This window comes from Sorghum bicolor, chromosome 1 (assembly GCF_000003195.3).
Source record: "Sorghum bicolor cultivar BTx623 chromosome 1, Sorghum_bicolor_NCBIv3, whole genome shotgun sequence".
NCBI lineage: Eukaryota > Viridiplantae > Streptophyta > Magnoliopsida > Poales > Poaceae > Sorghum > Sorghum bicolor.
The window spans coordinates 77,356,389-77,371,393 of NC_012870.2; the positions used below are offsets into that span (position 1 = coordinate 77,356,389).

Consider the following 15,005-nt stretch of genomic DNA (forward strand, 5'->3'; position numbering starts at 1 on the left):
CTTTAATTGAATTTTTTAGATTAATAACTAGTATATTACTCGTGGTAACACTACGGATCACATTAAGTTCAAAATTAATTCTATCAAATATATTCTAGGCAAGAAAAAAAAAGCAAAAAAAGAGTGTAAAAAAGTATTGAGGCTACCTCTCGGTTGTGTACAAAGGTATTCGGTCACTAAATTTTCAATCTTCATAGGTTTGTGTTTTAGGACAGGAGGCATATAAAAGTCAAACAAAGTTAAAGTCTTATGACTAGTCTTGTTTAGTTTCTCCCCAAAAAGTTTCCACTTTTAAGTCTAATTAGTCCATGGTTTGACAATAAAGTGCTACAGTAACACATGTGCTAATGACAAATTAATTAGATTTAATAATTCATCTTGCGGTTAATTTGTTTTTTATTACTATCCAAACACTCTATGCGACACCCCTATGTAACATATGATGTGATATCCAAAACTTTACACCATGAAACTAAACAAGGCCTAAGCTTAGACTCTAACCTCCACAATTGTATTAGTGCATACTCCCTCTACCACTAGCATATCTATCCATATTTGCTTTGCTTTGTCAATATCAAATTTCCTCGCTTTCAAAAATCTACAGACCAGATTTAGTTAGGGCTGAGCTATGCACTTGTGCTTTGGAAAAATGAGAACTAATGCAAGCTAAATAAAAGGCACATCATATTTACTGGATACATACCTCAGTATCATATGATAGTCATCATGTCTTGCATGCAACAACTCATCCAAAGAGTAGTGCTTTCTCTAAATGCTTCAACAGTTCATCCTCCAAGAGTAATACTTCAAAGTCTGACTTAGGGTCTCTACGTTCAACGTGACTTGAGCACCCTTCAAACCTGAAGGTGCTCCTTGTTCTACCCAAATAAAAAAAACTTTGAAGTCAACTCAGTCAAACTTACGTCAACAGAAAATGGAACAAAATGTTGACCCAAATGCCAACCAACCATATATAGTAGCTCCCCAGCTAGTAATCTAACACGACAAAGAGATTAATACTCATAGAGAGAAAAATACATGCCAACGCTTCTCAGAAATTCACATCCCCTAGTAATCTAACATGACAAAGAGATTAATACTCATAGAGAGAAAAATACATGCCAACGCTTCTCAACAATTCAGATCTTAGATAGTTTTCAGTAGCCCCGAAATATAGGTCTTCTAGTACTAACGTTTTGCACGAAATTATAAGTTTTCTATGTTTCTTAAGTGATCCCAAAATATAGTTATTCTAGTAGTCTCCTTTTTCTAGATGTTGGAACACATGTCCGATGGACATCATGGAAGAGTAAGAATCAACTTCCAAAATTTGCCATGCTAAAGATTTAGCAAGCAAAAGTTAGTCAAAAAAATTTGTCATGGATTTGCAAAACCAATGTAAAAGGTTGGCAAGTTTTGCTAACAAACTAAATAACAACTAAAATCATAGTTTGCCAGATTTGGGTTGGCATATTTTACAAGCCAAGCCAAATTTGGCAAACCATGATTTTAGTGAGTTTACCCCTTCTTTCTCTTGCATCATAATATGGCGGCGTTACCCCTTCTTTCTCTTGTTGGCATTCCATCAAGCACTTACTTGGCACCGGCTTCAATAGGGGCTACAACACGGACACAACTAAGTGGCAAGCTCGACGGCAACAACGGCGCTCGCACGCGTAGCCTAGCTTGGCGACTGTGGCAGTGTCCAGTTGAGCGTTGGAAGGTGTTGCAGTCGCACTCCTTGGGCTACGCCAACAACTTCGCAGGAGACCTCTTGGAGCGCCACTGGCTTCGGCGACTGCACGCTTTGGCGCAACGAGTCCCATCGTGAACCTAAGCCCATGGCTGCGAGCATGCTAGGCCACCTAGGCGTCGGTGAGGAACACGAGTAGGACTAGCATCACTGCGATAGAGTTTGGGGTTGGCAACAATAGAGGCAAGTTTGATGGTTGTAGAGGCGAGCTTGGTGGTAGAGAAGGTGCTTGGTCTTAAGCTACGCTCAATGCAGGGCAGAGTGGGTGGTCGCGCAGTTGTAGCCTAGTTCGATAGCATGGCGACGGCAAACGCGCATCGCAAGTCGCCTCAGCTTCGCATTGGCTAAGCACCGGGTGCCATCACGCTCACCTTCGCCATGGCCGTAGAGAGACAACATGGCTTCTCACCATCGTCCTCCGCGACCACAACGGCGGCCATGATGCGCACACTCGCCAGGATGTGACCACACCTTATGTCACACTTGAGCACGCGTGCTCCTTACTACCTTAGCTGATGGCCGCTCACTAGGATGAAGAGAAGAGGAGGTGGAAGTCGGAGGCATGGTGAATAGCATGATAAGCGGATGGTGAGAAGAGTCTGTGTGAGTTTTTTTAATGCTTAAATGCTTCTAGTTTTTGAACTTGAACACAAACTCACACTACACACAAATAAACACACACTATGCACAAGTTAGATGTACACCTATACCTAAATACCTAAAGGCAAATGGCTAAGAGGTACTTTAAGATCATTCTTAGGGTCCCTTTGGTTGGGCTTTTGGTTGTGGCTTTTGCCCCTCATAAGCCAAAAGCCAACCAAAGGGGTTAGCTTTCATCTAAAGCCAAAAGCAGCTTTTGCGTAGTACAAATTTCACAACACCTTCACCCCTACTTTCATCTGCTTTTGGTCACAAAAATTACCCACCTGCCACTGGTTACACATGTGCCGTTTCGATCTTTCTTTCTCTCGTCTTCCTCCGCGAGTCCTCCCATCGGCGCTGCCCGCGAGTGGCCTCCCTCCCTCCAGCGTGCACTGCTCCGCCCCGGTCCCCTCCTTCCCCGCCCCCCATCCCTCCCTCCGACGTGCTCTGCTCCGCCCCGATCCTCTATTATCCTCCCTCCGGCGTGCGCCGCTCCGCGACCTCCCTCCCTCCAGCACGTTGCGGCCTCACGGGATGCGAGCCACACGGCGAACGCGGGCCGGAGCGGCTCCTTGTGCATCTCCAGGCGCGCCCGGACCTCCCTCCCTCCGGTGCGGGCGCGGGCGGAGGCTACTCCGCCACATGGCCTCGTGGGCTCGGGCATCCGGCGGCTACCCTCCCCACTCCTCTCCTCCGACACGCCTCGACTTCCCTCCCTCCGGCGCGCCCCGACCTTCCTCCCTCCGGCACGAGCAACTGGCACCCCGACCTCCCTCCCCTCCCCTGCGCGGCCGCTGGCAGCCCCCACCCGTGCGCGGCCCCAGGCGGCCAGGGCAGCGGTGTGCCCTCCTGTCAAGAGGATGAAGAAGAGGGAGTTTCTATCTATGACACGTGGGGTCCGCTTGTAAGGGAGTGAAGCGTTTCCAAAAGCCGCACGTGTCGAACCAAACGGGCTTTCAAACTTCATTAAAAAGTAGCTTTTCCAAAAGCCACAGCCCACAACAGCTTTTCCAAAAGCCACAGCTCAACCAAAGGCACCCTTAAGCGTGATGAGCACGACACCTTTACCATTGTGAAGCATCCGTGCTTGAGGGAAAATAAAAAAAACCAGTTAAGGACTTGTTCGTTTCTAGGCTGAAATGACATGGAACTCATTGTTGTATATAAAATCATTTGATATTTTGTATAGAGCTAGAAATGTTGTAGACCGTTCCAGACCGGGAAGGGTCTCGAACTCAAGCAATGTAGTCGGATTCACATCAATCCACATGTGTTGAAATGAATTAGAGTAAAATTTGAACTAAATTCTACTTCAATCCACATCAACACACATGGATTGAAAGTAAATCCGACAAGCCCAGAACGAGCTCCATTTCCCCAGAGCCAGACGGTTGGTGCTTTCTGCTTTGTCCACCTACCGGGCCGGGCTTGGTGATGGGCCCAAGCAATCAGCCGGCAGCTATTTCAGAGCACGATGTTCACCCATTTCAGCCGGCAGCTATTTTTTTTTCGCCCCGCCAGACCTCTAGAAGGCTAGGAGCCCTTGACCCAAAGTCCCAAAGCCGCCGCCAAAAGGGTTTCCATTCTGCTCACCATCCCAAACGCTCGCCGAACCAATCCCAAGCAGTCCTCGCAGTCGCAGCAGATGGCAGTTCCCGGCGGCCGCAACGGCCTCAGGGACGAGGACGACGAGATGGCCGAACACGCCGAGGCCTTCGCCGGCGCCTCGGACGACGAGGATGTGCCTCCCCACCTTCGCGCCCTCGCCAACGCCGCCCAGACCGGCGACGTCGCCGCCCTCGTGGCCGCCCTGGGTACTAGCTTGATCCGTCTCATCCTCTTGCGATCCTCGTTTATTGGAGCACTACTAGGGCTCTGTGAGATCACATGATTAGATAAGTGTACGCATATTGCAAAATTTGGTTGAGTTTTTATGGTCGAATAGATGGCGCCTTCAGATTCGAACTACCGTCCGTGAATTGTACTGAATTTCACTTGTTAGTTGCTACTTTCTGTCGTATTGCTGCAAATATGTTGCTATTTCTGTTCGAACATCTAGCTTAGTGGCTTAGTGCAGTATGAACTTATATCCCTGTACAGACGCGAATCCGGCTTGTGTGTGGAAATTAATCCATGTGGTCATGTGGATCAGCTTGTGTGTTGCCCTGTGAGCAGAATAAGCGCACATTTGTGTGCAGTCCAAAATGAATTTCTTTGGTTCTTCCTAATCTCAGTCTCGCAACCAGCAGGGCAGCCACTAGCTTAGCATGGTCATGAGGGAGCAGCCACAGGCCAGCGATGTGTGGGCACGGTCCAGGTTGGACTGATGTGTGGCTCTGACATTGAGCTGCTTATGGCAACTGTTTTCTGTTCTCTTGTTCATTCAGTGTTCCTTTTGTTTTCATCTCAGAGCAAAATGCTGTTGCAGTTCCATGGCACTTTAATTCCGCTATGGATATAGAAACACTAGATGGTACATGCTTAGTGCAATGCAGGAAAAGATAATCATGCCTCCTCTTTATCTTTTTTTTATCATCACGAACATCCTATGCTGGAGAAAAATAGACCTTTGTTTTATATTCAAAGGGCCCTTGTGACTGGTTTAGTTTCTTTTCCAACCAATAGAAAGTTTGAAGGGATATCTTGTTTGTGTGTCTGTTAGCTTGTTTGTTAAGTACTTGCTTGGTACACATGCTGTGTGCATCCATGAACCTTTTTTTTTTTGTCTCAGTAGGATAGTCCGATTGTTCAGTTCTTCAACCTTTGTAAGCAATCTTTGGGAATATCTACGAATGCATGATTAGTCCTGGTTTGGTAATTCAATATATTTGCCCATGTACCCATCTTAACATAGTTTTATACTGATCTAATATTTAATGATCAAATCTATCAATTTGAGTTACCATACTTTACATATAAGCTAACCAGCAGAATGTGTCAGTACATGTTAATTTAAATCTTGTTCCTATATATACTTGATGACTTTCTACACTGAACTTTCCTTCAATGTTGCCCTTGAACTTTATTTTCCCCCTTTTGTCTCTTTAATTTCAAGTGCATGCTTGGCAGTGGGAAAGAAAGTTGTGCATATTTGGTTATCTGTTGAACTCTTAACTTATGCTCTGCTGTTTTTATTTATGCAGATAATCATGATGGCAGTATTGATGTTCCAGTTGAAGATGGTGATACTTTGCTCCACCTGGCATGCTTATATGGTCATCTTCCTTGTGTTCAGGTTGAAGTTGTTTTCTTACTGTTTTCCCTTATTCTCTTTATTTGTAACTAACTATGTCCACCTCGTCAGCTATTGTTGGAACGTGGAGCTAGCTTGGAATGCAAAGATGAAGAAGGTGCTATTCCTCTTCACGATGCTTGTGCTGGAGGTATGTATTTTTGGACATACAATAGCTTTATCCCTTTAGTGTTTTTTTTCTTTTTTATTTTCTTGCCCTAACATTTTTTGGTGCAGGCTTCACTGAGATGGTCCAATATATTCTCAACTTTGCTGCCAACAAGGATGGTTGCGTAGCGAGAATGCTCGACACTGTTGATTCTGAAGGCGATACAGTAAGCTCACAAATCTTTCCATCGTTCTCAAACTGATATATTTTCAGCTATATGCTGCAAGAAAATTAAAATTCTGCATCTGACTTGTGCAGCCGCTCCATCATGCTGCTAGAGGAGAACATTTGGATGTTGTCAAGCTTCTTATCGAGGCTGGGGCATCCCCCAAGAAGGAGAACACTTATGGGCAGACACCTGCTGATATGGCTGACCAAGACACCGAAGTTCGAACCCTGTTGACTGCCAAGCAAATTGAGGCAAGCACACACATGAGTGGTAATTAAGCGGCAGTGGAATCCTTGGTAATGTGAGAGAAGTAGCCGTAATATCTTATCTGCCATCCAAAATTCATTTGAACTAAAGTAATATTGTAATCAGAATAGTATGGAGGGGTTAGCTCAGCTACATGATCGATGCTCCTTTTCCTTATCGCTGCATTATATAAAAGATAAAGTTGAACACCCATCGGTCTTTCTTGTTCTCCCACGAAAAATCTTCTGCTTGCTTGATCACAGAAGCTGATTTGATTTGTAGTTTGTTGATCTGTCACCAAAGGTGCAATAGGTTAGATTACACTGATCTGAAGTAGTGTAATGTTTACTGCACTTGATTTGAACCCCTGTTTACTGCATGGACTGGTGTAGCGTGATATACCTTTTAGATTACAATGATTTGAAGTTTTGAACCCTGCTTACTGCATGGACTGGTGCAGCTGGTAGGTAGTTGCTTTTGCCATCGCGATTGCTCATAGGAATTTTGCTCTTATATTTACTGAAATTAGTCTACAGTGCAGACGTGCAGTATGAGTTGAAGAGTCGTTTGGATATTTTTCTCCTCTATCAAAACTTGCATAATTTTCCTCGTAAGTTCATCTGGGGTCCCTTTCAAATGCAGCATTGAGAAAATACAGGGATATGAAAGAAATACATATATTATATACTCAATCCATCCTAAATTATAAGATGTTTGATTTTTTTAACATCAAATTTGACCACTCGTCTTATTCAAAAATTTATACAAAATATCACTTCTTTTGTCTTGGTTTGGTTTATTAATAAAGGATCTTCAAGAATGACTTAAATTGGACTATATTTGTACGATTTTTTTGAATAAGACGAGTGGTCAAATTTAGGGTCAAAAAAGTCAAACGTCTTATACTTTGGGATGAAGGGAGTCTAAAATAGAGGAATAAAAAAATGCAAGAATTTTATAGATATAGCTAGGTGTTTGGATGAATTGTAGAAAAATATAACTTATTCCATGTTTTTTTCTATGAAATCAAACATAACCCTATGTTTTTCTTACAAGCAATTCATGCCAACCAAAGGGCACTACAGTAACTTGATCCATAGGCATGGTAATCGTAAATTATCATCCATTGTTCGCTCCTAGAGCATCTTATCAATGGGGCTATATGTTTGGATCCTATGGTCCAAGTTTAATTGACTAAAGTTAAGAGCTAAATTTTTTTGGTTAGCCAAACTTTAGACACAACTTTAGACCACTTGTTTTTGAGCCAAAAGAGTTAAAGTGATATAAAGTTTATTAAGGTTTAGACTATAGAATCCAAATAGATCTAAGTAAGTCTTCTCTAAAGTCGCGGTGAAGTCGTAACTTTGTCACTGGTTGGTGACCGTGGCTATCGGCTCAATCGCCACCTCCTAATAAGGGCACACGCAATAGTGTGAGCTAGTTACTAGTTCTAAGCCAACTTCTTCAATAGTGCTAACTTTTAGCATATAATTCATAACATGGATATGATTGATTTCAAACAGACTAAGCACTAGACTGCAAAGCAGGTGCAGGAGAAAGGACGTGTAGCATAGCTGGGTGTGCAATGGCCGAATTATAGGATGCATGCTAGACTTACACTTACTTTGAGAAAAGTGGTAGCATGCATATGGCTTTGTGCATGTAACCTGTCGGCGCTAGACTCGTCGTCTAGACACTAACGAGTTGCGTGTCCTCTTAAACCCGAATGGTGATGCAAGGGGAACACAGGGAGTTATATTGGTTCGGGCTAAGAGTATCCTACGTCCAGTGTGAGAGTCGGAGTCTGTATTGCCTTGCACCCGAGAGTGCTTGTAGTAGGGGTGTACAAGCTGATTGCGAGAAAGGACTAAGTCCCAAGTCTCGGCTTTGCGGGGTGGACAGAGTAGTGTTGGCTACTCTGGAGCGTGTGTGTTATTATCTTGCCTTATATTCTCGTCTTGTGAGCCTGTTTTGGATGTGTGCTCTGGCTCCTCTTTTATAGCCACAAGGGGTCGCAGGGCTTTTACATGTGTTGACTGGTGATCTATTTCTAGTAAATGGTGAAGTAACAGTGCCGACCCTGCGAGAGCTTGCCCATCTCGTCCTTGGGGTATGGTTGACGGTGTGGCAACTCCTGTGGAGGATTGCCGAGCTCTGTTGAGGTCGTGGTGGTCGGGTCGGTGGCACTGCCGCATGTCCTGCAATAGTAGGGAAAAGAGCCACAGTGACAAGGGTTAACTCCTTCCATACCTTCTTTTACTGTGAGACGGTACTTCACAGTGAAAGAGGTAAGGCTACAGAGTGGCTAGGGTGGTTGGAATAGTTGTCGTCGTGCCCTGCCGCAGCATGGGGGTCATGGCGAGTGTCACATCAAAGGTACGACCGTCGTGCTTTGGAAGCCTGGCTCCGAGATGGAGGCTCGGACGAGGCGGAACTTGCGTCCGAGGCCCTGCGCCCGAGGCCAAGGGGTCGGGCGAGACGGAGCCTGCGTCCGAGGCCAAGGGGTCAGGCGAGACGGAGCCTGCGCCCGAGGCCAAGGGGCCGGGTGAGACAGAGCTTGCGCTCGTGCCCCGGTACTCTCAGGTGTTCGCTTTATCCCTTTTTTACGATTTTTTTTCCTTGATTTGGATATTCTTTTTATGGTACCCAACATAACCAAACAGTAACAAATTACACTAAGGAAGACCTGAAACAAAGGGTTATGTAAGCAACTAATTAAATCCAATGAGACTAGTGCAACGCTAGCTCTAGCTTATGAGGTGGTCTCATTGTGCCACATCATATGAAAAATGCCGTGGAGGAGAGAGATAAAAGAAGTTATGTAACAATTCTTGCAAAGGTACCGATAGCTTCAGGAGAGACAAACACTATAAGAAATAGTGCTTTACATGACGTTTTTTTTTTGTGATCTTACGAGAAATCATCGCAGAATATGTGTGAAATAGGCATCAGCAAAATGTGAGTGGTAATTTCCAACCTCTCGCATTTGATACGCGTGAAATAGGCATCAGCTGACGTCAAGCCAAGGTGAGAAGCCAACAGTGGACGGCGCTGGGGTTTTTTTGGTCGCCACAAGGACGGCAGAAAGTGAGATGTAAACTATTTCGGAAAAGAAAGTGGTGAGATGTACGTAGCTCGCTAGAAAGAATACTTAGTAGCCGTTAAAGAAACCTGAAGTGGACGGTGTCGAAGTCCCCAGTACGCTAACTTTTTTTGTCTTTTTTTTTTTTTGGCAAATCTAGCTAGAAGATGCTCCTCCGGAGCAAGGCAAGATTCCCCATGGTTTGCTGTTGCTGTCGCTTGCATCCTGCCGGGCGCGGGGTGCGCTAGCTAATGCTCCAACTTTTGCCTATGATCACAATTGGCCATTGGTCTGGTCACGATCGGACGGTAATTCGTCTGATCTCGTCTTGTTTGTTTAACTGATACTGACTGATTTATTGTGAAAGTTAACTGCTTGCTCCTGCATCTGCATATCCTTTGCCCTTGCGATTCATCAATCGGGTCAGACAAATAGAGCGGCAGCAACGCACTGCAGCCTGCCTGGTGCCTGCCAATTTGACATGCCCTTGACGGTGACCCTCCGAGGACGAGAGCCGGCCGGCCCTAGTCTTGTGTCTTGTCGGTCATGGTGGCCGTCGGCACGAAGCGTTACAGCCTTTACAGGTTCGCCCGGGCCGCGCCCTGCAGGACGCGCGCGGCTGTAACTGTAACCCTGTAGCCTGGCTCGAACCTTCCAGTTCTGATTTCTCCGCCCGTGACCGTGAAGTCCACGCCACGCCAGCCAGCCGCCCGCGCGCGGCAACGGCAGGGGCCAGGGAGATCGGGAGAACGGTTTGGTGCGGAACTTGCGGACGCTGTTTCATTTCACGTGATCCAGCCAGTCACCCATAGTCTAGCACAAACACCCCAAGTAATCCTTCGTCGGCAATCAGCTTTCGTACGTCCTACCACGTAATCTATCTTGAGATCATCAAAATGGTCTTAAAAAGTGGTCATCGCTTTCTACCTCGTTATTGTTGCTCCCCAATACCCATGAGCCTCCGTTGGTTTACTTTTAGACCTCTACTTACCAAATGTCTTATTTGGATGTATTCGTGTTTGCCTCAATCCCCATCTATTGTAATAGATTGAGGTAAAATATTAACTAATTTTGATTTCAACAGATTGATTTTAATATAAGTGCATTCAAATAAGTTCTTGTTTGATTCATCTCAAAAATCAAAAACCTTTTAAGATTCCTCATCATATCAAATTTTGTGGCACATGCAAAGAGCATTAAATATAGATAAAAAATAATTAATTGCATAGTTTGCCTGTAATTTACTAGAGAAATCTTTTGAGCCTAGTTAGTTTATGATTAAACAATAATTATCAAATACAATTAAAATTATTACCATACCCAACTCAGAGAACTAAATAAGACCTAAACCCTAAAGACATGTACAGTGGTGATCACAGAAGGGAATATACGGGAGAGTGAAAATGTGTCGTCTAGTAATTAATGGAGACCTAGAGTATGAAAATCTCCTATAAACATTATTTTTACATTTTAATATCATGTCATTCAACAATTACATGTTATTTAGATTGCTCCTAGATAATTTATTTAATAGTGGCTCATCTATGTCTCCCTCGTCCCGAAATAATAATCATATGAAAAGTTAACTTATATAATTTTTGAACAACAATTATAAAATCACATACAAGTTTATTAAATGGAATTTAAATCAATGGATTTGTATATAGAGTGCCTCTGAGATTATATTATTTTTTAGCAAATGGCAACATAGTTTTGCTCAAAGTTCAGCTAGGCGCTAGGCGCTATCTAGGCGATGACCGTCCGACTAGGGACTAGGCGCGCCTAATCCAGCCTAGGCCTTTCTAGGCGATTTGCTAGGCGTTTTGCCAATTTACTTAATAATATATATATATATATACTAATATATATATACAGCAGAAATTGCTGAATAAATAAGTTATATACTGGCATATACTTGCTGAATGTATATAGAAGAGAGGGTAGTAGACATACCTTTGTGGCTTAGGTTCAATAATCAGTAGACAGGTTGTTCTTAGTCCTACAACAAGGATTGACAGCTTGCAAAACTCAATAGACAACAAGTAGTTCATCAAATAAATAGAAAATAGGAAGTTGTTACTTATCTGATCACCAGCCATCCTCCATCCATTCAATGAACAAACCGTAGCAGACTAGCAGACCAGCAACAACTAGTAATTGCAAATTTTAAATCACGGACAAGTGCACAACACAATTGATAAATAAAGGTCTTGTTCAAACAACACATAATTCTCAGAAAGAAGAAAAACAGTCACACAGGCACACAACAACAGCAGTTCACAAGTTTAACACACACATAAATGCATGAATGCACCACAAAAGATAAGCCATGACATGAGAAAAGGCCCAGGACCATTCAATCTTCCTTCTTCAATAGGGCTCCAAATAGTCATCCTCATCCTCATCAAACTCTTCCTTGTCAGATTCAAACTCTTCTCCTTCATAAAGCTCTCTCACTCTAGCACTCCTACGCAGCTGAAGTTGTTCTTCTGCTCCCACTGCATCTCCAAGAACAGACCAAGGAATTCCAGTACCTTCCATCTCTTCTTCCTCCTCCTCATCTCTATAGACCACTAATGCACAATCATCTCCATTCTCATGCAGAAATCCTTGAACTTCAGTTGTTTCATTAGACAAAAGAACATCATTGATCTTTTTTGACTTGATTTTTTCTCTCCTATTAAGCAGCTTGGAGTTGAATTGAATGTAGACTAATTTGTTGAGACGTGTTGTAGTAAGCCTATTTCTCCTCTTAGTGTGTATCTATAAAACAAGAACAAGTTAAGGTCTGCAATTTAATTGAAAAACTCCTGAAATGCTTAGCTACTTACCGCTTCAAAACCGCTCCAGTTTCTTTCACAGCCAGATGCACTTGATGTTAAAGAAAGGATCCTTGTTGCCATCTTTTGTAAGGCTGGTACTTCAGTTCCATACAGGCGCCACCATGATGCTGCAATGAATGAAAACAAAAATTTTAGTTAGTAGCTACAATAACTTTTGGGCTGAAAACAACAAACATTGAGATGGCTGAGATCACCATAAATAAAACCTGGATTGTAATCAAAATTTTGGAAAGTCCTTGCAAGCTTCTTGTTAAATGGTCCTTCCCTATTCTGAAACTTTCTTAGTTCAACATGAGCAGCCTGATCTTGCTTATCCTCATCATGATAATAAAAGGTCTCCACACAACTAATGAATCCTTCTGTTATTGTGGGCTCATCAAAGATTGATGGATTAGCATAGCTATAGTGTGGATTCAGCAAATAAGCTGTCAAATGCAATGGTGAATCAAGTCTCCCCTTCATCTTCTTGTCAACAACAGCAATTACCTCCTTGAACCGAGACTCAATATTTCCTAAGGCCTCCTTCACCTCTCTCTTGGCCTTTAGTATTTCTCCATAAATGAAACCCATGGATGGTTTTACATCCCCATCAACCAAACGGAGAACTCTAAACAATGGCTCAAAAACACTCACTGTTTGCTTCACATCCTTCCAGAAGGTAGGATTCAATATAATTGCTGTGGCATCTTTTCCTTTCTTCGATTTCACATCTCTCAGTGAGTCCCACCTACTATGAACCACCATCTTTCTTAGCTGATCCTTCTTCTCTAGTATGCTACTCAAAGTGAGAAAGGTTGAAGCAAACCTAGTCACTCCTGGCCTTACTATTTCTTTCCCCTCAGTGAAGTGTCTCATGCATTCCAATGTTCTAGTGTGCCCATACACAAATATGGTGAATGCCTTTGCTTGCTCAATTACCTTCTTGAACCGAGCAAGATTGCCAATTCCTTGGAGCATCAGATTAATTGTGTGAGTTGCACATGAGGTCCAAAATATATTTGGTCTCTTCTCAAACAATAGCTTCTTTGCTCCCATGTTGTTAGAGGCATTATCTGTTACTACTTGCACAACATTTTCTGGACCAATGTTTTCTATTGCTTTGTCCACTAGTTCAAATATTACCTCACTTGTGTGTGACACATCTGACATCTCTTTTGAGCTGATAAAGCTTGTTCCATCAGCAGAATTTGTGCACAGGTTCATTATGCTTCTCCTCTTCCTATCTGTCCAGGCATCAGTCATAATGGAGCACCCATTCTTCATCTTCTCGGCTTCACGTTCTTGCAGTAAGCTCTTGGTTCTTGCATACTCTTCTTCCAGCAATTTCTCTCGTAAAGAATCCTGAGTAGGAGGTTCAAGTCCAGGTCCAAACTGGCCAATGGCTTCACACATCTGCTTGAACTCATCATTGTCACATGAATTGAATGAAATTCCTGCCAACAGCCAAAGTATATTACTCAAACATTCTGAAATGTAAGTACAGAATCATAGATTAGTGAATTACCATGTGTATACACCCATCTTGCAATAAATTTGTGCACCTCATGTGTTCTTTCTTTCCACAATTCCTTGTTCAATCTCTGTTGCTGCAAAGACTCACTTTTAGTTGCTTTAGGATCAATAGCCTTTGTCCATTTGTCAATGGGCCCTAACTTATGAGGCTCTGAACTGCCAACACAGGTGACCTCCTCTGACTCTGATCCAACACGTGATACATTCACTTCCTCTCTAATTTGTAACTCACGAACCACCTTCTCTGCCCTCTTCCTTTTTGCACCTTCTAGTGATTTCTGACACTTTTCTTTAGCTTCATCTGTGCACTTTGGGCATTTCGTCGTATTCTTTCCATCATGGGCCACATGCTGCTTCAACCGATAAATCCCCCCACTCATCTCCTTGTTACAGAACTTGCACTTGACCTTGTCCTTGTTGTTAGGATCAACAAGAAATCCATACTCCCAGCCCACATCATCGGAATTTCTTTTCAGGAGATTTACTCCCTCAGCCCCAGGTGTAGGTGCAGCATCACTTCCTGTTGTTGACATCCTATTTCTAGCTATAGATCAACAAGCAAGTTCACTCAGATTTAGCCACAGAAACACAGAACAATAAGCAAGTTCACTCAGATTTAGCCACAATACACAGAATAATAAAGCAGCAAGCAGCAAGAAAACAGGGCATCACATGCAGGCAATACATACACATCCATACATTCAGCTGTTCAGAGAAGACATACACAATAGGCATACATTCAGAGCAGAGAACATAGAACAGGGCATCAGGCTCTCAGGCAATACAAACATGCAGGGGAGGGGAGTAGCGAGCAAGAGCAAGAGAGCGAACAGGGGAGGGGAGGGACTCACCTTGGGGCCTGACAGCGGCGACGGTAGGGAGGATGTGCGCGACTGCGAAGAGCTCCAGGCGGGGATGAGCAAGACTGGCGGCCAGGGACGAGCTCCAGGCGAGGTAGCAGATTCGTGCCTTCGTGGAGTCACGGGGACGAGCTCCAGGCGGGGTCGCGGTCACGCGGACGAGCTCCGGCGGGAGGAGCACGACCGTCGGGGAGAGCCGAGACCGAGAGCAGCGACGGCGGGAAGGACCAAATGACGAGCGGGAAGGGCGTCCGCTCCTCTTATCCTCCCGCAATTTTGGCGCGGGCGAAGCCAGCTGCACGCGCGCGCAAGCGGGAAGCGTTCGCGCGCCCGCCCGCGGCGGAAATTTCCGCGCGCTCCCGACGTTCGTCCGCCTCGGCGTCGCCTAATCGCGTCTGCGCCCGCCTCGGCGACGCTTACCAGCGCCTAGTCGCTCCTCCGCGCCGCCTAGCGCCTACACGCCGCCTAAGGCCGTAGTCGAGGCGGTCACCCCCCGA

General features: G+C 44.3%; 2 protein-coding genes across 2 annotated transcripts; one reads left to right on the forward strand and one right to left on the reverse strand.

Moving 5' to 3' along the window:
- On the forward strand, positions 3,895-6,443 carry LOC8080567 (tankyrase). Its single transcript, XM_002465816.2, has 5 exons — positions 3,895-4,209; positions 5,539-5,630; positions 5,700-5,778; positions 5,865-5,962; positions 6,055-6,443. Exons 1-5 carry the CDS (start codon positions 4,041-4,043, stop codon positions 6,241-6,243), a joined length of 627 nt encoding a protein of 208 aa, XP_002465861.1. The 5' UTR covers positions 3,895-4,040; the 3' UTR covers positions 6,244-6,443.
- LOC8085487 lies at positions 11,664-13,399 on the reverse strand. Its single transcript, XM_021453560.1, has 3 exons — positions 12,343-13,399; positions 12,125-12,243; positions 11,664-12,056 (listed from the first exon to the last, which is right to left on the reverse strand). The coding sequence occupies exons 1-3, from the start codon at positions 13,397-13,399 to the stop codon at positions 11,664-11,666; spliced, it is 1,569 nt and encodes a 522-aa protein (XP_021309235.1).

What these genes read in the sequence shown, in the direction of transcription:
- LOC8080567 (XM_002465816.2), top strand. Translation starts at nt 4,041, where the DNA reads ATGGCAGTTCCCGGCGGCCGCAACGGCCTCAGGGACGAGGACGACGAG. An exon ending in CGCCCTCGTGGCCGCCCTGG is followed by an intron (nt 4,210 to 5,538) that starts GTACTAGCTTGA and finishes TTATTTATGCAG; the next exon opens with ATAATCATGATGGCAGTATT. An exon ending in TCACGATGCTTGTGCTGGAG is followed by an intron (nt 5,779 to 5,864) that starts GTATGTATTTTT and finishes TTTTTGGTGCAG; the next exon opens with GCTTCACTGAGATGGTCCAA.
- LOC8085487 (XM_021453560.1), bottom strand. Translation starts at nt 13,399, where the DNA reads ATGAAGAATGGGTGCTCCATTATGACTGATGCCTGGACAGATAGGAAG. An exon ending in AAATTTTGATTACAATCCAG is followed by an intron (nt 12,244 to 12,342) that starts GTTTTATTTATG and finishes CATTCATTGCAG; the next exon opens with CATCATGGTGGCGCCTGTAT. An exon ending in ACTGGAGCGGTTTTGAAGCG is followed by an intron (nt 12,057 to 12,124) that starts GTAAGTAGCTAA and finishes CTTGTTTTATAG; the next exon opens with ATACACACTAAGAGGAGAAA.